Raw genomic sequence first — 24,875 nt, forward strand, 5'->3', positions numbered from 1 at the left:
TAAGAGATAATAACAATAATAATAATAATGTGCAGCAATAAAGGATTCTGTTCATCAGGGGACAAGAAATTAATAACCCACATAGTTCCTGTGCCGACAACGTCGTTTGGACAAAGGGTTTTGTTCTCTGTTAAAGGTTTACTGATATACAATTTACTGCCAGATAGGTATAAGCAGCCATGAACGGTATTAAATAACTATTATTCTGCTTTGTTCTCAATAGAACATTATCAATGCCCATCTCGGGAGAAAAGCTGGTAACTACCGGTTGCCTCACACACCATGTACAACACACTGGTTTCTCGGTTTTGGCAGCAGGTCAATGTTCTACTGTGTTTGTTCAAAACAAGCGAGTGAATAAACAGCGAATAAAATGGAGGTGATGCTTTGAGCCGCAGAAAAGGCAGAATGAGAAGGCAGAGCTTGTCCTTGTAGAGCCAGGCACCTTGTAGAGCTTGTCCTTCTTGCAGAGCTCCACGCTCTGCTTCCAGCGGTTGTTGCCTTTGAAGAGGTAGGCGGCGATTCTCCTCAGCTCAATGAGCTCGTGCTTCTCCAGGCTCTGGGCCAGCGAGATGTTATCAAAGTTGTCGTAGGCGTCTATGGACGTGCGCAGGGCCTGGGGTCGAGGGGGAGAGGGGTCACTTTCACACCATTCATGTCCACATTGTTCAAAGGCTACAGAGATCTTATTTTCACCCCCAACCCTGACCTTGTCAGGGATATTATTATTATTCTTTTTTATTTTTTTTAACCTGGCTTCTCATTGTGTGGGCATGCATATTTTCAGAAGACCCGTTTCATGAAAATTCATAACAGAATATCAAGTGCCTTCAAACCCTCCACCAAATTCAAATTTTGGGCACACTTTTGTTTTGGTCAAATATATTCTTCAGAGCATACGGGGGGCTAGTATAGGTCTCCAAATACACTTTGGTCTCTGCCCGATTACATTCACACAGCACACAATATTTAAGATAATATTCAAGAGTTCAGACCTGATAATCTTCTTCTGCTATAAAGAGGTTGTTAAGTGCTTCATTGACGGACTTGTTGTTGTGGTTCTGTACAGACCGCAGGTATGGTTTGACCAGTGCAAGCTGCTTGACCTGGCGAGAGAGAGAGAGGAAGTTAAAGAAATACTTATAAGTGTGAATAAGCTGTTGATGCAACACACAAGTACGTAATATTGATTTTGCCACAACAGCTGGCAGCTGAAGAGAGGCAGCCTTACAGTTGACTGTGCAGAAGGAGGCACCGTAAGAGGAAGGTTACCTTGGTGAAGTAGTTGACCGCACGAGTGTGGTCTAACCGTGGAGACAACACAACCAGTAGGTCGTTCAGCAGCAGTGGTTTGAACTCCAAATAAAACTGAACGGCTTTGTAATACAACTCCACATTGGCCACCTACAAAACGGCACAAAGCAACAACGTGTTACAGCAGGAACAACGCGTTTCTAAAAGGTAAAAGATACTCAATATTTGTCTAGCTGAAGTCTGAGGAGAGGAGAGGTTACCTTGGTGATGATGTCTTTAAACTGGCCCTCTTTCCAGGCGTCGGGCGGGTGGTTCATCATGGTGATGATGGCGTTGTCATACTCCTCGTACTTATCGTACAGGAAGACTAACTCCGCCCAGAGATGGGCCTGCTCAGCCGCCCTCAAGACCTGAGAGGCAAACGACCAGATGATTAACACACCCGCAATCAACATGGTCACTGTTAAATTAGCAAGAACGGACACGGAAAACTACCAAATGATTAACACACCCGCAATCAACATGGTCACTATTAAATTAGAAAGACCTGACACAAAAATGACCGAATGATTAACACACCCACAATCAACATGGTCACAGTAAAATTAGGTCATTAACAACTACAGACCTCCAAATAACCCCCATTCAACTTATTATACATACTTATCTACTTCACAAACAATTGTGAATTTGTCAATTGCTCCCAAACTGACGCAAAAACACAAAAGGTTCATGTGAAAGTTTTGATGTTAATAAAATAAAAAAAGAGAGCTGTCTCTGCAGTGACCCTCACTCGTCGCCCTGATACCCACCTTTGGGATGTTGACTCGGGACCAGAAGAGCTCCAGGTGCTCCCTCATCTTCTGCGGCTTGAATTTGGAGTAGAGGATGGCCAGCTCCGTGAACATGCCCATGTGCGCCCGCTCCAGCCCCAGAGCGGCCTCCAGCATGGTGATGAGCTCCTGGAAGTACCCGCGGTCCTGAGGGCCAGAAGACCAGCATCGGTCAGAGCTCCTCTCACGCTCTGCTACTCACACACTGCGGTTAAGAGCTCATCACATTCTCTACCCCACACACACTGCGATTAAGAGCTCATCACACTCTCTACCCCACACACACTGCGGTGAAGGGCTCCACACACTGCGGTTAAGAGCTCATCACACTCTCTACCCCACACACACTGCGGTTAAGAGCTCATCACACTCTCTACCCCACACACACTGCAGTTAAGAGCTCATCACACTCTCTACCCCACACACACTGGTTAAGAGCTTATCACACTCTCTACCCCACACACTGCGGTTAAGAGCTCACCACACTCTCTACCCCACACACACTGCGGTTAAGAGCTCATCACACTCTCTACCCCACACACACTGCGGTTAAGAGCTCATCACACTCTCTACCCCACACACACTGCGGTTAAGAGCTCAACACACTCTCTACCCCACACACACTGCGGTTAAGAGCTCATCACACTCTCTACCCCACACACACTGCGGTTAAGAGCTCAGCACAGTCCTCCTCTTCTTCCTCTTACCCAGTCTACCCTTCACACACTGGTTAAGAACTCATCTCACTCTCTATCCTTCACACACTGCAGTCAGGGTTCATCTCTCCCTGTTTCTAAGCCCTGAAGTTTCAGTCAGCTCTCAACTCATGTAATCTCTCTCCCTCTGAGCTTCAGCCAGTGTCTACATTACATTACATTACACTATTGGCATTTGGCAGACGCTCTTATCCAGAGCGACGTACAACAAAGTGCATACCCATAACCAGGGATAAGTTTGCTGAAAGACCCTAGAGGGAATCTACCCTGCATAAAACCACTGTGGCCTTGCAAACCTAGGTCAGTGATCCATATTAAACCTTTACTTTGAAGCAGGAGCAAGCGGTTGCCACTTTTAATGACTCCCTAGCCAAGAAATTCACAAACTCCAGGAAATCTTCACATACAGTTCTTCACATATAAAACGAAGCAGAACCAGCCGAATAAAAGCTGTGCTGCATGATTAAGAAATGGGATTACAAAAGGGTTGGATAAATGCATTGAAACACAGACACACAGAAAGTATAACAACCCGCCATTCCAGTTCATCAGATACACTAAACCTAATTTCAATTTGATTCTGCAGCTGCAAAGCAAGACCGGCTGTTCTGTACACGGCCAGCACGGACTCAAACAGAAGTCCCAGCATCTCACACGCATGTAAAAAAAGTGGAATGGATTCAATAATCGTGTACTCTGGGCGCCGGTGACATGCCTGGTAGTAGTTGATGAGTTCCTCCAGTTCGTCGGCGTGTACAACGATGTGCAGGCCACACATCTGAGCCAGCCGGAACTCGTTTCCATCCACACAGGCAAAGCACACCTACAAACACAAAACCAGAGATGAGCCAGGAAAACAGAGTACACATATACCACTTCAACAAACCCCGCTAGTCCTGTAAATAAAAGCACCTTCATGGGCACAGGCTAGATTAAGGCATACTATTCCACAGGGAAAATGTGTGCTAGCCTGCGATCGTGTGCATCATGCATTGTAAATGCCAGCACTACATCACATGAGATTAAGCCGGGTTTGTCATGGTTCGTACCTCCTTCCAGGTCCTGGTGCTGTTGGCCTTGCGGGCCCCGTCTACCGCTGCCTGGTATTCTCCCAGGTGGACCAGGGTGGAGGCCAGCCTTCCGAAGTTGGACACGTTATTGTACAGTAACTTAGCTGCATCGTACATTTTCTCATCGTAGCACCGGTCACCAACCTGTGGAGGAAAGAGGCAAGGCAGCAGCCCTTGGTCTCGGGTTCAGAAGCTCATTTAACAGCAACAAAAACCAGAACACAAAAAAAACAGACATGAAAGCAACTTTAAGGCGAGCACCGAGAGGCGTTCCGGTGACGGGGTGATGAGCGTACTTGCTGAATGTGAGCGTTATTGGGGCCATTGATGAACTCCTCCAGTTCAGCCAGGCGGTTGGTTTTGGCCAGAGCGAAGATCAGCTCCGTCTCCACATAGGACTCGCGGGCCTTCTTCCGCGCCATCTGCAGGAACTTCACCAGGTCCTCCCAGTTTCCTGAAGAGGAGAACGCTCCATATCATCAAATCACTCCACAACCTCAACAACCATTCCACTGCATAACAAGCCATTCTATGGATTCACTTTCACCATATTAGTTTTTACCAGCTCCTCAAACGGTCAGAAGGTATGTTGTCCACAATATAAGAATACCTGTAAAACCTTTACTTTCTGTGTCTATTCAGACATTTACCTGACGACTTTAAACATCAGATTTTAACAATGAATTTTTATGGAGTTATGGAAGAGGTCCCTCACTGTACAGCAGCATTGAGTCATAGTGTATATTTGAGCATTTTCTGTTCAATGGCGTAATAAATAAATACTAGATGAGAAATGAAGGTAAAGCCCCGTTCGGAGGGCCCGGCCTCACCACTCTGGTCAGCCGCCTGCACCACCTCCATATAGGCAGACGGGTCGTCTGCTTTGATGTAGGAGTCGATGGCCTCCTTCACCAGGCCCTTCTGCAGCTGCGCCTTGGCCAGCTGGCTCCACACCGCCGGCTCGTTGCAGCGCTCGGCGAACTCGTAGGCGCGGTCCAGGTTCCCGATGTGCTCGATCAGCACCTACGGCACATCGTGAGAGGGGGGGTGAGCGGGGGGGGGGGTGAGCGGGGAATATTCCGGAAGAGGCAGGAGGACGGCGCGGCGGTCTGACCTGCACTGCCGAGGTGTTGACGTCAAACTTCCTGAAGATGGCGAAGGCCTCCTCGAAGAGCTCGTTGCTGATGGCGATGTTGGCGATGTCGGGGGCGTCGTAGTTGTCCAGGCGGTTGATGTACTCCATCACCCGGGTACGGTCCGCTTTGATGGCCGTGAGGATCAGGAGGTTCTGCAGGTTTCTGGAAATTACACGAAATGGGAGAAATCGACGTTGAATGAAATATTGTAAAATACCACTAATCTACTGACGCGGTAGATTCCTCTTTATGGAAACAAACTGATATAAATGGTCACAACTGCGTCACTCAACACATTATCACATTACCTGTGCTCGCTGAAGACAGAGTTGTCCAGAACAATCTTTTCCAGGAGTTCAATGAGTTCGTTGGGAAGGTCAGCGGTCATGAAGGCCTTGACAGTGACAGACACCTCCTCCGGGTCTTGTGTCTCAGACAGGGCGGTCTGCACAACCTGCGAACGGCAACAGCCTCATAAGTGGAAGAACATGGCTGACGGGCCTTCGGGTTCTGGGCTGGGTGTGACAAAAAGCACAAGGAGGCAGGAGACCCACCTGGTCGATGAGGGACCTCCTGTAGGGGTTGCTCTCCAGAAGAACGCTGGCCCACAACTCCGGGTCCTTGCGTCGAACCAAGTACCGGGACAGGCTCTTGAACAGGGAGTTCTCATTGCACACCTGTAGTGGATTTACACCAAAAGGTGAACAACCCTGATCCGTTTCATTTCTGTTCAAATGAATTAATATTCATCCACTTGAGTTAGTGACAACATTTTGAAGAGGAATTTCAATTTTGTTCCTTTTTCATAATGTCTTCGAAGCAAGTTTACAGGTTTCAACAAGAACATTATATAAATAAATAAAAATAAAAAAAATAAAAAAAGGATTCATTGCAGTAGGCTGCAGAACCGCAATAAACACCAAAGCACTGGACTGCCTTTAGCAGTGGGTTGGTAGTAAGAGCAAGCCTGGCCAGCCGGTCCCACACTCACGTGAATGAGCTCCAGGTCGCACTGCCCTCGTTCATAGGCAACACAGGCCAGGTGGGGGTCCCTCTTCTCGCAGTACTTGCCCACCACGCGGCTGTCGTAGAAGGGGTTCTCGCGCAGGAAGCGCTCCGGGTTGTTGTTGCTGTCGATGTAGATCTTGGCCAGTGCATTGTGGGTAGCGGGCTCCTCGCAGCCCTCGTGGATGCGAGCTTCCAGCCAGGGCAAGAGCAGCTTCAGTCTGGAGGGGAGCACGGACATCCAGGAGTTAGCACAGCAGATAGTTTCTAAGCAACACGATGAAGTAGATAAAGAACCTCTGTTCGCGGCCACAGAGGGATATACTGGGATTTAAACTCATTACTCTCAAGTCCTCTCAAGCCTTCTGCTCAAGTCACTGCACACCTCATAAATAAACATTCTGCCGCACACAAAATGAGTCCCAGGGATGCGCTCTGGCTTGTGACCAGTACATTCTGGATTTGTCCCACGAAATGGCAGTGCAGCATACTAAACATTTGGGATTAAAAATCTGGAGCATCTGATCTTTTGGCCGGATTTTCAAATCAAATAAAACTGAGATCTCTCTCCAAATCAAATAAAAACCGGAATCTCTTTCCAGTTCAAAGGAGCTAGCTTCACAGAAGCCCTTTAAAACTTGATAAAAAAAATATAGTTTAAAGACTATTCCCCTGACACCCTGCTTTGAGGCTGCTTGCGTACCGGTTTCTCTTCTCCACCTCAGCCACCAGCTCGTCTGTGGAGAACTGCCCCCGGACAACCAGGATCAGGTTCTTAATCACGTCTTCAGAGCAGTCAACATCCAGCAGCCCTCCGATCACCACGGGGAGACGGCTGGGGTTAACCTGTAACACGCACGCGCACACGGACACACAAACACACAAGCACAAACACGGACACGGACACGGACACACAGCAACGATCAGAAACAGACAATTGACGACCCGAAAGGCACACAGAAATAGACATAATTACAGCACATACGATAATTGAGGAGCATCACCCTGAAAGCACGCTTCAAGATGTGGTTACAGGATACGATTTGCATGCAATTTCTGTGGTCTGTATCCAAAGGCCATTAGCACTACCATACTCAAACACAGCTGAGGGGACAGCCCACCTTCTGCACGTAGATCTCAATGTACTTCTGCAGGCTGTTGCGGTACAGGTAGAGGACCAGGTCATGGACAAAGTCGAAACGGTCACAAACGATGATCAGTGGGAGCTGGTCGGTCAGTTTGGCCTCCTACAGGAGTGAGAGGAAGGGAGTTTTGTAAGAGACATAAATGCTCTCAGGGAATCAAACCTAGCTGGCAAAATATTATTCTTGACAAGAGTGGGGACACAGAGAACTTTAAAGCCAGAAATCAATGCATGCGAGTATATATATATATATATATATATATATATATATATATATATATATATATATATATAACGCACATTTATGATATTACAGAATCCCCACTAATACGGTAATTGGGTTTTTTCCCTGCGAACTACAATATTTACACAGCTCAGCTGGCAATGAGTGTATAAAATACAGTCCCTAAGAGATTAAGCTGAACATTTAAAGCTTTAAAAATGTGTGAGATCAATATCTGTTATCTCAGCCAGGGCCTTTAGCATCCATATTGTAATGAGGGAAAACAGTTTTATTGCATATCATATGAAGCAAAACCAATCATCCTGACATGGGAAAAGCCAGATAAAGGAATGAATAAAACACCCATTAATGACACTGAGGACTTCACCTAGTGAGTCTGCCGTGCACAAGAAATGCTTTCCCACTGAGTGCTTAACCGGCATAACACGTATATCAGTGTAAAAGACCTTGAAACAGAGCGCAAAAACCTTGTAGACATTATTTGATGCATGTGTATGAACAACAGAACAAAAAGTACCCAAAAGCGATTAGGGCAAAGTGCATAAAAACAGAGTGGTTCACACTGCGAGGGTCACAGCATTATGAATATTTCTGCCGCCCGTTTTCCACCTCCCGCTCGTACAGACGCAGCTCAGCGGCGGCTGGCCCTCGCACCTTCAGGAAGTTCTTGACGCGCTCGGGGTCGTAGCAGTTGCTCTCTCTGCAGATCCGCTCCACCTCCTTGATCTGGCCCGTCTTGCACGCCGCCTGGATGTACTTGAAGTGGACCTCTGGGTCCTGGCTGAAGTTCACAATGGAGCCCAGGAAGTAGAACAGCCCTGCGGCGCAAAGCAACCCAAACGGGGGGGGGGGGGGGCGATTAGTACCCATGGACCCGCGCAGCGAAGCAAAGCAGCATTACTCATCAGGATGGCATGTCCTGGGGGAGGGGGTGAGGCTTCACAGCCTGGTGCTGCACCAGGGTCATCGGGCCCTAATTACGGCCGTTAATTAGCGCTCAGAATCGATGGCAGCCTGCCGCCGTCGGTTGGACTCTATTGATCTCTTTGACCGTTGGCCTACTTCGGTGATGAAACGAAAGGGATTTCAAACCAGCACTGTGGTGCTGAGGCCTGAAGACTAGCTGAAGGCGCTACAGAATGAGGATACAGAACACATGGAGGCAGGGCTGTGGGAAGTTTTTTAAAGTGCGCAACCCGCGTTATCTGTTCAGGCAGCTGTGCACAATGTGAATCGTGCATCACCAAGGAGTGTGCTACACATTGAGGCAAACCCCTCCCCACCCCCATCATTCACAGTGAAGCTCTTGGAGATCTCGAAAAGCACCATACCGACGCTGTTATAGACGCTCTCACCTTCAAAGCTCTTGAAGGACTCGAAGAGCTCGGTGAGGGACTGGGTGGACAGCTGCTCGTGGTATTTGGACGCCACCTGGACGCAGATCTGCAGGTTCTGCCGGATGTTGGCCGACAGCATGGCCCGCAGGCACTCCAGGGAGTCCTCCACCGACAGCGAGCCGAAGAAGTTCACCAGCCACTGCGGGCAGAGCACGGGCGGTGAGGGGCTGGACCTCAGGCCCGACTACAGGGAGGGGCCAGTTACCTCAGGCCCGACTACAGAGAGGGACTGGACCTCAGGCCCGACTACAGGGAGGGGCTGGACCTCAGGCCTGACTACAGAGAGGGACTGGACCTCAGGCCTGACTACAGAGAGGGGCTGGACCTCAGGCCTGACTACAGAGAGGGGCTGGACCTCAGGCCTGACTACAGAGAGGGGCTGGACCTCAGGCCTGACTACAGAGAGGGGCTGGACCTCAGGCCCGACTACAGAGAGGGGCGGGACCTCAGGCCCGACTACAGAGAGGGGCGGGACCTCAGGCCTGACTACAGAGAGGGGCGGGACCTCAGGCCTGACTACAGAGAGGGGCTGGACCTCAGGCCTGACTACAGAGAGGGGCCGGACCTCAGGCCTGACTACAGAGAGGGACTGGACCTCAGGCCCGACTACAGATATAAATAAACAAATATATAATGTCTTTTTTAGTTTTACTGCTGTCTGACTGATCTTGCCATCAGTGCACTGGTGAGTACAGGTGTGTATATGTGTGTGTATTATTGAGGAGGGAGTACCTCTGGGTTCAGCAGGTGTGTGTGTGTGTGTTATTGAGGAGAGAGTACCTCTGGGTTCAGCAGGTGTGTGTAGGTGTGTGTGTGTGTGTGTGTGTGTGTGTGTGTGTGTGTGTGTGTTATTGGAGAGGGAGTACCACTGGGTTCAGCAGGTGTGTGTGTGTGTGTTATTGAAGAGGGAGTACCTCTGAGTTCAGCAGGTGTGTGTGTGTGTTATTGAAGAGGGAGTACCTCTGGGTTCAGCAGGTGTGTGTGTGTGTGTGGTGTGTGTGTGTGTGTGTGTGTCTGACTGAGCTTGCCATCAGTGCACTGGTGAGTACAGGTGTGTATATGTGTGTGTATTATTGAGGAGGGAGTACCTCTGGGTTCAGCAGGTGTGTGTGTGTGTGTGTGTGTGTGTGTTATTGAAGTGGGAGTACCTCTGGGTTCAGCAGGTGTGTGTGTGTGTGTTATTGAAGAGGGAGTACCTCTGGGTTCAGCAGGTGTGTGTGTGTGTGTGTTATTGGGGAGGGAGTACCTCTGGGTTCAGCAGGTGTGTGTGTGTGTGTGTGTGTGTGTGTGTGTGTGTGTTATTGAGGAGGGAGTACCTCTGGGTTCAGCAGGTGTGTGTGTGTGTGTGTGTGTGTGTGTGTGTGTGTGTTATTGGGGAGGGAGTACCTCTGGGTTCAGCAGGTGTGTATGGACCACGGCACGCTTGATGTCATAGAGGTCGGTGTAGTGCTCCAGGGCTCGCTGCAGAAGCCCCGCCTTCTCACACAGCTGGGCGATGTGGGCGCGGTCGTAGTTCGTGAACATCTGGTTCCCCAAGATGGCATCGGCAACCTGACAGCAACAAAAAAAAACAAACTTGTGTTTACATATTTGAAAATGAGGAGTTTGGCCGGATGTTTTAAGGACACATTAAGCGTCTGTCCCTTACAAAGCAGCCTGCAGCAGGCTGTATTTCTCCAGAAGGTGCCCATTCACACCATCAAATCCAGTAGGCTCTACTGTCCTACAGTGTCACTCAGGGGTGAGTGTGACCCCAGTACCTGCGGAGCGTGTGACCCCAGTGTGACCCCAGTACCTGAGGAGCGTGCATGAGGTTCATCTCCAGCAGACGGGTCTGCAGGGGGCCCTCAGTGGGCCGGTTGTTCTTCAGCGCGTCCAGCAGGAAGGAGGTGCACTGCTGGATCAGGTTGTACTCCATGAAGATGTCCACAATCTGGACAGAGCAGAGGATTATGGTCAGGATCACTGGAGGACACTCAGTTCATGAGTGAGCGGTCACATCAACCACATATTATAACGATCACTTTACCCAGCAGGTAGAGCACAGGTATATCATATAATTGAAGTACCAGGTTGCACTGGCAATCCATAACAGAAGAAACCTGTGTATTGTGAACCGGTGTGTGTGTGTGTGTGTGTGTGTGTGTGTGTGTGTGTGGGTGTGTGCGCATTCTAAACATGACTGTAGACTCATCAGATTGGTCTCACTCATTTCTTAACGCCTGTACAAAAGCTCTACGATGAATTCAAGAACAGAAGTGTGCTTGAGGAATTATGTGCATTAATGTACATTGCATCATAAATGTCTGATTATACACCCATCATTACACAGTTCCAGTACAGATTAAACACTCATTTTCAAAATCAGCCAATGACATCCAGCCCCGGGGAGATGGTTAGTTTCAGTCCATCAAGGGAAACTGAAAAAATCAATCATACCAGCTGGCCTGTTTCCAACTGCTTTGTTCGCATTTCATCTGAACTGGCAGATTCAGTAACCAGCGGAGCAGATGTTCAGCATTTAGGACTCGAGGCGACAAACTCTTTCCGTCACTCAAAACCAATCAGCAAACATAACCACTTTACAATAGGAACAGACAAAGGCCACATCACTTTAATAACCACAGAACTGATCCCATCGATTAGCAGGTCTTTGAATAAAACATATTACACAAATACACACAACGTGGCCTAGAGCCAGGCTTTGTGTAAGCTGTTGATTCATATTAGATATCTATAAACAAGTCATTACACGAGGGGGACTGCCTTTCCAGCTGGAACTGAAGAACACTTTTCTTTTTTGGCAGCCCTGATACAAGCCTAAACTCTAATTCCGTAGCTATGGGCTTAAGCCTTTGTCAACAGCTACACGGATCCCGTACTCCTGTAGCCACACAGCTCTGTCTGTAGCGGGCGATCGGAGGGTGTAGTCCCCCTCTCTCCTCTCTCCTCTCTCACCTGCGTGATGTCAGCCAGGGGCTCCTCATCCTGCACCAGCATCTGGGCGAACTGCAGGCCCTGCTCTGGGCTGATGCGCATCACGTTCCGGAGCAGGAAGATCCAGTCCGGCGTGTACCCCACCTGCAAACACCAAACCCAGCGTTAAAGCACCTTATAGGGGGTAACAAGAAACAATTCCCTCTCCCTGGTACCCCACAATGCAATGTATAAGTGATAAGTCCGATGAAGTGCAGCACTAATGAAGAACACAGCCTTTAGTCACAGTGCCCACACTTCAGCTGCATTGTGTCCAGTAAAAACATAACCCTTCTGCATTAAATACAAATCAAACAACGTGAATACATTATGAGACTTCATTAATATGAATGTAAACAGTCGCACCTTTTTGGCGTAGAGTACTATTTTCTGGAACTGTCCGGTCTCTGCGAAGCACTGGATGACCTTGTTGGGGACGTTGGCCCGCAGGTAGACGCTGAGAGCCAGGGTGGGATCTACAGACTTCACCAGATCCCCCAGCTCCTCTGAGCACTCCAGCTGTAGGACAGGAACACCCAAAGTGTTACCCTGAAAACTGTGCATGCGAAGAGTAATATACCTGCCAGTTAATACTTTAAGGGAAAATACTGTGTGTGTGTGAGTGTGTGTGTGTGTGTGTGTGTGTGTGTGTGTGTGTGTGTGTGTGTGTACGCAAGTCCGCATCTCCCTGCCCGCGTACCTTATCCTCCTTCAGCCACTTCTCCAGCAGCTGCTTGCGGCCCTGCTGCAGGACGGGCCTGCACAGCTCCAGGGACTCAAACTTGTTGAGCTGGCCCTGGTCCAGCAGGATCCCGAAGTACTGGAGCAGGGGGGAGGTCTGTCCGGGCTGGGCGGGAACGCTCTGGAACCTGCGGATGGTGTCTGGGGTGCGCAGGATGCCCTGGGACAAACAGCCAACAGCGCTGTTACGGCTACTGCGACCACGGCTCACAGGTAAGAGAGAGACACAGGAGACACAGGACACACTGCGGGGCCCCTTGGGCCTCGCCCCGCCCGTACCTTCGGTGCGTTGGCGGCCACCTTAGCGGCCTCAGAGTAGTTTCCCCCGGCGAACAGGTTGTTGAACTTGCGGGCGAAGAGCTCCTCGGCGCCGGCCAGGTTGTTGCGGACGGCCATGCGCAGCGCCAGGTCGGGGTTCTGCAGCACGTTGGTGATGTACTGGATGATGTTCTCCTCCTCCACGCACACAGAGAGCACCTGTGCACAGAGAGACACGGTCACACAGAGGGAGACACGGTCACACAGAGAGACACGGTCACACAGAGGGACACGGTCACACAGAGGGACACGGTCACACAGAGGGACACGGTCACACAGAGGGAGACACGGTCACACACACAGAGACAGTCAAACACAGGGAGACTGAGCCAGAGAGACAGTGACACACATACAGACGCACACACAGCGGCTGAGCAAAGAGATTCATAATTGGAACAGCACAGCGTTCAAAGAAAGGCATACTGAGCAGTGTTGTGGATAATAGGACACAAAGCACTGACACTTGTCAGCAGTGACATGGGGCTTCATGATGAAGGTGTCAGGGTGAGGGCCCTGACTGCAAGCGTGAAGGAATCTCACCAATCGGAGCCCTGGTTACTGCTGAGGAGTGATTTGCATCATTCTGGAAGCATCTTAATATAAATCAGAAGAGGTTTGCGGAAGTAGAGGAGTTTCTGGCCTCTGGGAGGAGAGAGTGTGTCCCGAGCATGGAACCTGCGGCCCAGATCCCGCTGGGATCTTGAGTTAAACACTGTACTCGAGTTCCGGAAAGTTCCAAAAGTCCCGAACACCAGCAGCAATGTCATTAATGAAGAACGTTGTGCATGGGCTGGATAACACGAGATAAAATTTTAGCAGTGAAACGTGAGCAGGAATGTGGGCCACATCACAGCTGCCATCTGGGCGGCGTGTGAAGACGGCTCAGGAGGGCGGGAAGCGCCAGACCCCAGGTCTGAGGTGATTAGGGCGCCCGTCAGAGCCTCCCGCTCCAGACCGCGGACGCCACCACGGCGGTTATTTTAAGGGATGCCTTACTTTCAAGGTCATCCCATGATAGGACCGCATGCCAAATTCACAGAAATACAGCAGGGAGAGTGGAGAATCCTGCCGTTTAAGGACAACAAACCCGCGTCGCACGTAGGAAACGTATGCATAACAAGGCGTGCGTCAGCAGGTGCGTCGAGAGACTCTTAAAGCTGGTATGAATCAAATTCACGAAATGAATCCTGCTATGAGTTCATTAAACTGAGGCAACCAGACAGCTCAAATCCCCACACGCAGCAGATATTTAATCATGACAATGCAGGAAGTATTTTTAGCAGCGCCCTCTGCTAGGCAGATTTCAGAGTTCCCACCAGGCAAGGCAAACATCGAAAGGCAGCAAGTAAATTGAATCCAGGGGGCACCCTAACACCCCTGAAAGCGAAGCGGAAACAGCACCCCTTATTGGTCAATGGAGGCGGTTCAGCATGAGACACCAGGGCCCGGCTCCTGGCTCAGACCCCCGTATCAGCTTTCTGCTCTTCTGAAAATGTAATGGACACCGAGGCTTTGTCTTCCATTACCTGAGCACATCCAGTAACCCTGAAGAAAGGGCTGGAGTATGGGAGGCCTCTTTAATTCAGTGACTTAAGTCTTAAGTCTCAGTGAAGTCTTAGGCCTGGACTATTTATACCCCCCTCTCTCATTTAGGATTCTGAGCTTCCAGGAGATAAACAAAAGCACTCTAAGCTTTCACATCCACCCGCTCTCAAAGCACTTTCATAATTTTTAATTTTGAACTACTACAGGTACACCCTATACAAACTTAAGGCAAAGGCAGTACAAAAATAAATATCATTGTTATTAGCTAGTTCCCAACTGAAAACATTTTGCTTAGTTCTTCTGAACTAACAGCAGTTCCTATAATATTCTGGTCTAATTCTCTTGCGCCACCATAATTGCACAGATGTGTTCTTATTTTAATATCAGACTGCTTCACTTACCACTCTGATGGTAATTGGCTAATGGGAGAATGTTGCCATTGTGAAGAGAATGTCGAAGCCTGGAGCGACCTTTAACCTCAAAGCACAGCCGACCGTCACAGCAGGAAGATGAACAGGGCCACATTGAAAGAGCTTAGTGTTATAGCAAAGAGCGGCAAGAGCCTTCCTCTACTGATCTCCCGGAAGAAAGCACCCAGCACACACCTGCACCGAATCACCACACAGGCTAAAAGAGTAGGGTGAACTCAAAAGGTAAACCAAGGCCAACTCATACCGGTATAACGTACCTGTATAATTTCTACAACACAACATCTAGACACTTTCAGCGATCTGCAGCAGAAAATGAGAGCTTCAGTAAACAGAAAACTGGTTAACTGGCAAACACAAGGCAGCTGTCATATTTTCAGCCTAATAAAGAGTTCACTTCACAGTGTGGAGCGCGGGCGGCGTTCTTAAAAATCCTCCACGATCGAACTCTTAATGCAGCACCTGCTCTTCTCTGCCGGGACACAAGCCTACCTTAGCACAACAGCGTCACCGTAAGCCCACAGGGCCTGCAGCTAATACGGGGCCCAAATGAAGCGCCACACCGGGGCAGCGGCAGCAGCAGCAGCAGGAGCGAGGAGGAAACGTCCGGCCCTTGGCCTGCGGGGGGGTCTGCACACGTACCTGCCCCTTCCTGTTGACCCCGATGATGCCGGCCGTGGCCTCGTGGGGGGCCGTGACGAAGATGGTCTCGCCGCTGATCCTGTTCATGTAGATGCAGGTGCCCGTCTCCAGGTCGTACAGGTGGATGTAGCCGTATTTGGTGATGAGGAACACCACGTCCTGCTTGGAGCTGATCTACGGTTGGGAGGGGAAACACCGGGAACAGGGCTGCTGAACCGCATGCAACATTATTTACATTTCATTTTGGGGGTGGGGGGGTGACATGCACTCAGAAACAGAAACACTTTAGGATCTGAATTAATTGCTTAACTGAAAAGAAAGCAATATAATGCTTTATGGATAATGTTAATTATGCACTTTTCGGCTGGTTTACCTGCATGGCGACGGGGAAGTCGTTCTGGGCCTCCGGAGGGAAGAACACGTCCACTGCTTTTTTTGGAAATGGCTGGTTCCCTGTGGGCGGGGTGCCCACTTCAATAATGTGCAACTGGAAGGTGAACAAGCCCATGTTAACGTTGAAAACATCACGCCAGTTGACTGCTCCCCTTGAATTCTTACATGCGTTTTTGAAAAACGTTTCTGTGTAAACAGATAATTTAATTCTCTCCCGTCTTCAAAGTGAAGGCTTCCCGCCGGTCCTACCTTTCCCCCGGCCTGGCCTCGGACGGCGAAGCAGAACAGGGTGGACTCCTCCGCGTTCCCCTCCATTTTAAACTGGGCGAAGCTGGCCGCATGCCCCTCTATGGGCTGGGACACCTTCCTGTCCACAGAGTACAGCTGCATCGCTCCAACCACACGGTTTTGCTAAAATAACAAATTCAGATTCCCGTTTATCAAATGGAATAACACAAAAAGTGATCCTAAAAGACATTATCTAGAGGCAAAGAAGCATTATACATCCCAACAGTATTAAAGGCTTCTCCCTAGGGTACCTGAGCAGAAATCCCAATGAGGAGAAGCCATTTCTGCTTGGCGTCAGTGCGGTAGTTTATGATTTGACAGCCTGCTAGACTGGAGTGCCGATCAAAGACTTTCATTGGCTGAGAATCTCCCTCCATGCTCCAATGGTAGACAGCGTTGTCCGTTACAAGTGCTACTGTGTTGAGTGAGATCCACTTCCAGAAGGTGACATCATCGGTCATGGTGTGGGCCTTCATCTTGCTCTTCATCTCAATGTTAAAAATCTGAAGAGTTTTCGCAGCTGAAATCAACACGCAAAGACCCATTAGACTCAGCTGGGGTGGCATCGCAACAACAACTAGTTAACTTCAGAAGCAACAGGTACCACGCACAAACACACACACAGCCAACTGAAGAAGGGACAATACTAAACAGAGAAATATTAGTAGCCACGGCCTGGTGTCTGTTAAGCAAGATGCTAACAGAACAGAGTATACAGTACATAAGATTGGCAAGCATTCAGAAAAATGAAAATGAGTGGGGAGGCAACAGGTATGAAGATCACAATTCAGTAAAGACGTGATGAGAACTCCAACATGAATATTTCAACCTCAGAACCCCATCAAACAGATCAAATTAAGGTTTGGAAACCCATAAAGATATTTGTGATTGGATAGCAATGTGTCCTGGAGGGGAAAGCGCAGTAGAGATTCCACTTTGGACAATGTGATGGACTCAATACCTTTAAGAGATTAGGCAATTTTATTTCCAGTCCAAAATCCCAAATCTGCAAATCATAAGGAATCTGCTCTACTGGAATTATATGCAGACTGAAGTCCTTACCAGCCCTTTACAAGGCTGTGAAAAATGCAAAAAAACATATACACCCCCTCACTTCACAACTCAACCCACAAAACCACACAAACCAACAGGAAAAACAATCCGAACACCCTGGTTACTTTGTATGTTGTTCATAAATCAAAGACAAACACAGTCTATGGTGGAGAAATCCTCATATAGATAGTGTCAGCCTATACGGACAATCAAACCATCTATATGTATGTTGTATATGATGAAAATGTGATCACTCAACTACAGCAAGTAGCAGCATTTTGAAAAATGTTCTACAACATTACAAGGAAACTAGACAGCTTTTATATACAAAAAACATCTAGAAAGCATCTTTAAAAGCAGTCATGCACAGAGATGACAGGAAAATCAATCAACAGCTTACATAAACATCTGTATCTCAGACTTGTATATATATATATATAAAAATAAAAAAACCTTGCAAAGATTCATAGTTGCATTTGAATTCATGAGCCACTTAAAAATTCATGAAGCAACGAATGTGACTGAACTGGGCCTCCCTGTGGTCTCAGCCAAAGACACGTTTCCCTGATCAGCTCAGAATCCGTAAATAAGCCAACAGCTGGTGCTTGAAGGTTGGATTCAGTGCCCTCCTGCATCTCTGTATTCAGCAGCCATTTGGACAGAGAGTGCACTTCCCCCACTTCCTGCTGCATAATCTAGCACTTCCCCATCAACGACAACCTGAACTGAACCTGAACGTGTTCCTTTACCTTCATACATAACTCAACCAAAAGGACCACATCTGGGGGTAAATGTAAAAGAATTTGGCCCCAGAACGGGTTAACAAAAACCGGACCTGCCGACTTCAGTAAGGTTCTGTGATTTTGTGGTTTAGTGCTAAAGCTTTTAACTGCAAAATGGTCAATTTTCCCGTACATTGCATACAATTGCAGGATGGGATAATGAGCGCACACACATAACATTGGTCATGCCAGGGCATTTCTGACTAAAATTCAAATGTGAGAACTGGTTCATGAATATTGATTGAAATCCTTCACATCACGGTGGATAAGGGGTCACGCTGGGGTGTGAATACACATTACAGAAAAGGGAATGACACAGACGACTTTCACAGGGACGACAACCACCCAGAAAGCACCGGGCTGCTTTTAGATCACTCACAAGCACATCATTAGAGCCAGGCAGTGTGCAACTCGAATCACTGAGCCTCCCACAGCAGCCCTGACAACTGTCCAGTTAAACTATATTGTGGGAACATTTCACTTAACCTTTCAAACAAGTCATAATGAATCTCATTTTCAACCAACTGCCAGAAACCAATTAATCAAAAACAGGCATTTTTTGTGAATTTGAAGTTGAAATGGCTAAAATAATGGTTTCTGTTTCCTTCCTTTAATTCTCCACTGTATAATTGTGTATCTAAGAGCCCGGTGCAAGGGCGTTTGGAGGACTTGTGGCCATCAGGGGCTGAGCCCAGATTCTAGTAGCAGGGACCAATGGGCATCCTCCCCCAGAGAAAATGTTTAGTAACTAACCTAATAAATAGACCACTTTCGTGCATGTTTCTTAAATGGGAGGATCATCACCAACAAAACATGTACAAATTCTACACACTTGACAAATAATCTCATTACCGTATGGAAACTCTTACATGCAAGTGAACCACAATTCGCAACAGGATCACTCTTTCAGCATAGTGACAGTGCATTGTTTATCTATCACTCTGCTTCTCTCCTCTCCTCCTCTCTACTCTGATGTCCTGGATGGCAGTGTCCATCTCCTTTTCTAATTGCTGAAATAAACGATGAGGGCACAGCTGCATAAAGTGTTCTTAAATGGTTGTGCGGCTCTCTGTGAATGCTTTCTACTTGATAGACTATTAATGAATATTGCTGGCTGCACATAGCAGTCGGCTATTTCTGACAAACTATAACCAAACCACAGCACAATTCACACTATCAGCAAAGGCCGCCAATATCAAAGCCTCCATTATCATGGAACAAACAGAGACTAATGTCAGAATTAAGGGTCTGCAATACAGAGTGGACTTTGCGTTACATTACATTAATGGCATTTGGCAGACACTGTCATCCAGAGCGACGTACAGTTGATTAGACTAAGCATGAGACAATCCTCCCCTGGAGCAATGCAGGGTTAAGGGCCTTGCTCAAGGGCCCAACGTCTGTGCAGATCTTATTGTGGCTACACCGGGGATCGAACCACCGACCTTGCGGGTCCCAGTCCTGGACTTACTGCATTACCAAGTAACAAGCTCAGAACTTAAAGGTGTGTGGTAGTAAACAGACATTCCAAAAATACACTTAACACCACATATGCTTAAAATAAGCTTTACACCTCGTCTTGGGCCCAACCAACCAAAACCAGCCCCCAACTGCTATGCTTCAACTTTCCTATATTCAAACTTGCAAGCATTTGTGTTACCATAAAAAGCATGAATGTTAGAAATGAAAGTATTTAAAACAAGATTATAACTTCCACAAATCAGGATACATAAATTTTAACTCACCGTCTGCATACACATAAGAAAGCGGTAAAGAAACAAACAAAACAAAAACAAAGAAACAAAAACAGACAAAGCAATTATGACAGCAAGGCAGTAAATTCAATTTACTTTCCTAAGTTAAACACACTGGCCAATAAAAACTACTTTACAAAACTAGAAATAGCTGTACATGTGCACATGGGTGACACTTACAAAGACAGGAGAACAGAGATCTCATTTTAACCCGATTAGAATTGAAAGATAGTTGCACGCATGAAACACTATACTCGGTGAAAACTTTCCCTGATAATTTACTAAAATGGCCCATGTAATTAAACCTATAGTTAACAATGACACAATTAACCAAAATGAATCAGATAAATAGTCATGCATCTAAGAGCAGTGGTAAATCATGAGTGCAGTAACATCAGGCCGCGGGCCTACCTTTCAGTGCGATGACCTTGCTGGCAGGGTTCATGATGGCGCTGTCTGCGGAGATGGGTCTGCGGATGGGGGTGTTGGGGTCGTTCATGTCGATGATCACCACCTGCGCCTGCTCGCCCACCTTCTCGCGGATGCAGATGAACTTGTCCGACTCCATGGTCAGAGTGCTGAACCCGATGTTAGCCGGGTTAATGCCCAGGTTCTGGAGCTATACACCAAACGGGGGAGGAAAATAGGTTTCGCTTAAACGGTGCGCCTCAGTCCCCAAACCTGTCCGAGAGGCAATCCGAGGGCATTTTTATTTATTATTATTTACAGCCTTTCTGCCTGGAAGCTTTAATAATGAGGTTCATTCAGTGACACAGATGGGATTCTCATTGCTGCCGATGATGCAGAGGTCAGTGTGAAATGAGGGATGCCGCTTTTTAATCTACCAATCAGTAAAACGGCAGATAACAGCCGAGAGTCCACGACCTGTTTCGGCTGAGGTGACAGGAGGACTGAGAGCACCCAGAGCCATAAGAAAAGCACAGGACTGAGCAGAACGACTACATACCACACCACCAAGGAAAGACCAGGGAAGAAGAAGTCTGCTAACAGCACAGGAAAAATTAGTACAGTTAACTAAAAATATGGATTTAACAGCAATGCAGTGTAAAAGCAAAACAAAATCTCAACTAATCTGCAGCGGAGATGGGCTCATTTTTCTATAGGATGTGCCCAGTGAAAAAAACATTTGAATAAGCAATTCAGAATTTGTTTGCACAATGTATCGATCGGATTGTGGCCTTTTCTCAAGGTGTGCTACGCACTACTGCTAATAACTGTTATTATTCACTGCATCTTCCATAATTTAAAAGCCTCTTGCAGTAAAGGAGGAGGGCTCAGGTGGCCCATGCTTCGCAGCCATTGGGGTGATACATGGCAGCCATTTTGCAGTCGAATGCTCACCACACATCACTGGTTAAATAAACCTCCAATAAAATAAAGAAATAAAAGCTTTGGTCAGATTGCCACATTAATTCAGAGAGAAACTGGATAGGTTCTAAGTAATTAGAGTAATTCTAAAACTAAAACAAGTAGTTTTTAGTGCAAGACTGTGCAAAACCTATAGATGGTAAAAAAATAAATAAAATAAAAAGAAAGAAGAAGAGTTTGATAATTAGGCTAAGTAAAATCTGCTTTACTGACTGACTTGGATCCTTATCTTGTGATATCATTCACCAAGGCAGAATCTGGTACTTTCTCTACCTTATACACAACAGTGAAGTATGCAAATTTTACTGATGCATTTGAAGTAAGCCAAATGTAGATCACGTCTGGGTTTAGCAGCTAGATTTAATGAACAGCACCGGGTACTTACAAATAGACAGACCCCCCATCTCCAAAAAAGGCCACAGCTTAGGGACTGTCAAAAGAGCTGACCAAAGCATATGCAAATCTGATGCTAATAAAGACAAATCTAAATAAAGACAAAGCAAAATTAAACACCAACTATAATCAGGTCTATGTTCTACCTATGTTCTATCTGAATCTCCCACGTGTGCTTCTGGGACAGAGAGAAAGTGCGCTCTTAATAATTCACAAGGATCATGACTAAAGAAGAAAGATTACACTCGTATCATACCGATGTTACTCTGCACAGGCTTCCTTGCGTTAAAATAAAGGGCAGTCAAAGTTGCCAGCTAAAAATTAATTCTTACGATTGTAGTATGTATGACTGATGGAAACGCAGGGTGATTTCGAAAATGCATTAGGCTGCATAAAAATAACTGAGCTGGCCGAGATGGAGAAGGAAAAAAGAAGAAAAAAAGAAAAACCACTGAGCAAGACCGGTGAGCACATTTATAACTGGAGTCATTAAGACATTTTCCCCATTTGATACTGCACGCCTATTAGCCTCAAAAAGGCCTTCCATTACAGTACAGCAACAACTCCATATGAGACATGGCTTTCCCCCCACACGATGAAGGCAAAGCGTGACAACGTAGTCTCTCTTTACCTCCGTTGCTCCTATAGAAAGCTCTCAGTCAGCTTATAACTCAGAGCATAAGGAAGGATGCAGAGTGCTGATGGTACAGAGCTTTGGGGCAGATGTTCATAACAGGAAGCCTGCCATTGTCTCTGCATTTAACCCAACGCTTTCACGTGGAGCCACCGTGACCATGTGACCTCAGGGAAAGGTGACTGTGGAACACGTTCCCCGAGGAATTTCGAGGGAGTGAGGAAGGAAACTAAATTCTCGAGTTTGCAGGATCACGTCCGAGATAAAGATTGCCACCACTCACTTTTTTTTTTACCCAGACATATGACTAAGCTTTGTCACTGTGACAGGCAATTACACCAACTTAGAACGATGATCAATCCATGTGCAGAAGTGCAGACAGCGAGTGCGACAGTCGTCACACTGGAGACTCATTAACATTTTAGAAAGAAACAGCCTAAGGTTTACAGTTACACTCTTTATAATAAACGATTATAAAGGCTATTTAATGAGTAGTGTTTACTTGCGCCATTCCGCTAGCTCTCCTTTGTATTTTGTGCATTTTCATAGACCGATTAGTGCATCAAATAGTGAATGGGACAGCCAGAATTATTATTATTATTATTTATTTATTTATTATCAAATTGGCTGCTTTCATATTTCTTCCCATGTTGTCCTGCGCCATCTAGTAATAAACAATCGCTTTTGGGCATCACAGTCAGTCACAATTACCCAAGGTTACGGAAACTGAGTTTGAGCATGTCTAAGTGAAACCAAAAACAAGACTTTGTAATCAGTACTATTTAATAAGAAATAAGATGCACTAACTGAGGCAGATTCACCAAGAAGTAACTGAACTCTTAAACTGTAAGAGAACACTGACATTAAGCAAAGGAGAATAAAAATCCAGAGATAATGGAAGCAACACCTCAAAAGGAAGTGAAAACGGGAATTCAAACACACAAACACAATCAAGACTTTGTTTTTTAGCCAAGGGAAATGCAAGACTGATTATACACATATCTCAATAACAGTCTGCATAGTATTTCAAGCTAAGAAAAAAATAAAATAAAATGCAACGCAGCTACATAACTTGGAAGGCCAAGTAGCAACATGTAACCTGCGCAAGCAAATCCAAAATGGCCTAATTGTGCAGTCCAGAGGGCTCGTCAGTGCATCTGCTTCCCTGCTGATATCGCATTCAACATGGGATATAGGCCTATTGCAACACTATGCATACAAGTAGATGCATGTGACATACATACATGGATCAGGAAAGGCATCTAAAGAGTGTGTATCCAACTGAACTTTTCAGGAAGAGAAGAGGATTCGCCTCCCAGGCTGAATCTTTGGATGGGCTAATGGCTCATCATTGGTCAAGGTTTGCCCTTCCCAAACTAGGCCACACATGGCCCGCTCAAAGCCCATGGTAAAGATCGGTGCCAATTTCTGTAGCTGCAGGCTGTGGTGCTACCCACTCTGACAGGAAACCAAAGCAGAATGAGACTTAGGAAGCAGCATCAGGGACGGGCTCAAAATGACCAAAAAGTTTTAAATAATGAAAATGTCCATCAGGGAAGTGTACATGAATCAGTAGAGAGCCCAGTAAAAGCAGAGAGGTAAGATTAAGGCAGAATCCAGACAGAGCGTTTAACCAACAATTAACCTACCATCATCTCTATGCAAGTTCACAATTCTCTGAATGCAGAGCGCTCGTGCAGCCACGCGATTTTAGTAGTTTGAATGGAATTGAAACTCAATGCATGGACTACTTTGACTGATTTAAGTGTCCTTAATACAAAGCAATTCTTAGGTCACAACAAAAACATTACTGGCTGAGTGGCTGGTATCACTTCAATTTCTATGTAAAGAATACCAGTTGTGCCAATTTATATAAGCTCTAAGGTGTGCCAAAGCAAAATTCCATTCATGACATTTACCTTACTTTACCAAGTAAAGGTTACTCGAACCAAGCATTAACTGTCTTTCATTTTACATAAAGTGGCCTTGATAACTGCATTCAACACGTTTTAAAATGCAACTCCCCAGCAGAACATACAGTGACAGCTCGACAGGGATAACATGGCCATTCAATAGCACGCGTGCACACCAATACTGTCAGTTTGTGCTAAACCGCCATGAAATTCTAATTCTATATAATGGGATTGTCAATTCTGATTGGGATACTCGCATATGAAACCATCGTACCATCATTATGGCATTATGCAGTTCTCAAAGAGCTTTCCAATGAAGTTGTTTTACCGACACAATTTAACAAACTCTGTTGGTTGGTACCTGGAAAAGTAACGTCAGGTGAATCTATTACAATATAAAAGCAATGGGGGAAACATCAAGACAGTTGTTAAAATGTAATAAGCGGTCTTCGCCTAAGTTAAGTTTGCTTCTGCATCCTCAATGAGATGACTGAGAAAGTCATCTCGTTAGCTACGAAGTTAGTCATCTCAGGACCTGCCTTACAAACAGAGTAATGACTAACGTTAATAGACGAATGCACAGTGCATTGAAGATTAGCTATAACTAATGACGAGAAAATAAAATCTAGCCAGCAGTGACGGAAGTTACAAAGCAAGAACCTAGACAGATAACGGTCGCTAGCTGGCTAATTAACGTTATCGTGATCGTGAGCTCGCTGGCATTCCATACCGTTAGCTAGATGAAAGCAAATACATCAGCTAACTAGGCTAGCTATTCCGCAACCGAGATAGCTGCTAATAGCACTAAGTTAGCTCGCCTACTATCA

The 24,875-nt window shown here is 46.7% G+C and overlaps 1 protein-coding gene across 4 annotated transcripts in view; it reads right to left on the reverse strand.

Moving 5' to 3' along the window:
• The window catches only part of LOC133108020 (clathrin heavy chain 1-like), a 38,577-nt gene that overhangs the window by 12,755 nt on the left and 947 nt on the right, over nucleotides 1–24,875 (reverse strand). For all 4 annotated transcript variants that reach the window (XM_061217428.1, XM_061217427.1, XM_061217426.1 and 1 more), the window contains exons 2-29: nucleotides 20,131–20,338; nucleotides 16,382–16,650; nucleotides 16,092–16,253; nucleotides 15,823–15,936; nucleotides 15,450–15,623; nucleotides 12,796–12,993; nucleotides 12,476–12,676; nucleotides 12,142–12,294; nucleotides 11,758–11,880; nucleotides 10,595–10,732; nucleotides 10,186–10,350; nucleotides 8,758–8,938; nucleotides 8,057–8,220; nucleotides 7,136–7,261; nucleotides 6,718–6,860; nucleotides 6,001–6,235; nucleotides 5,564–5,686; nucleotides 5,318–5,463; nucleotides 4,988–5,171; nucleotides 4,704–4,896; nucleotides 4,170–4,327; nucleotides 3,853–4,017; nucleotides 3,519–3,626; nucleotides 2,067–2,234; nucleotides 1,515–1,664; nucleotides 1,273–1,404; nucleotides 996–1,106; nucleotides 446–616 (exon numbers count right to left, since the gene is read on the reverse strand). In XM_061217428.1, the coding sequence (XP_061073412.1) occupies nucleotides 446–616; nucleotides 996–1,106; nucleotides 1,273–1,404; nucleotides 1,515–1,664; nucleotides 2,067–2,234; nucleotides 3,519–3,626; nucleotides 3,853–4,017; nucleotides 4,170–4,327; nucleotides 4,704–4,896; nucleotides 4,988–5,171; nucleotides 5,318–5,463; nucleotides 5,564–5,686; nucleotides 6,001–6,235; nucleotides 6,718–6,860; nucleotides 7,136–7,261; nucleotides 8,057–8,220; nucleotides 8,758–8,938; nucleotides 10,186–10,350; nucleotides 10,595–10,732; nucleotides 11,758–11,880; nucleotides 12,142–12,294; nucleotides 12,476–12,676; nucleotides 12,796–12,993; nucleotides 15,450–15,623; nucleotides 15,823–15,936; nucleotides 16,092–16,253; nucleotides 16,382–16,650; nucleotides 20,131–20,338 (4,563 nt within the window). The remainder of the gene's footprint in view (nucleotides 1–445; nucleotides 617–995; nucleotides 1,107–1,272; nucleotides 1,405–1,514; nucleotides 1,665–2,066; nucleotides 2,235–3,518; nucleotides 3,627–3,852; nucleotides 4,018–4,169; nucleotides 4,328–4,703; nucleotides 4,897–4,987; nucleotides 5,172–5,317; nucleotides 5,464–5,563; nucleotides 5,687–6,000; nucleotides 6,236–6,717; nucleotides 6,861–7,135; nucleotides 7,262–8,056; nucleotides 8,221–8,757; nucleotides 8,939–10,185; nucleotides 10,351–10,594; nucleotides 10,733–11,757; nucleotides 11,881–12,141; nucleotides 12,295–12,475; nucleotides 12,677–12,795; nucleotides 12,994–15,449; nucleotides 15,624–15,822; nucleotides 15,937–16,091; nucleotides 16,254–16,381; nucleotides 16,651–20,130; nucleotides 20,339–24,875) is intronic.

The sequence above is a fragment of the Conger conger genome, chromosome 13 (assembly GCF_963514075.1).
Source record: "Conger conger chromosome 13, fConCon1.1, whole genome shotgun sequence".
In the NCBI taxonomy this organism is placed as follows: domain Eukaryota; kingdom Metazoa; phylum Chordata; class Actinopteri; order Anguilliformes; family Congridae; genus Conger; species Conger conger.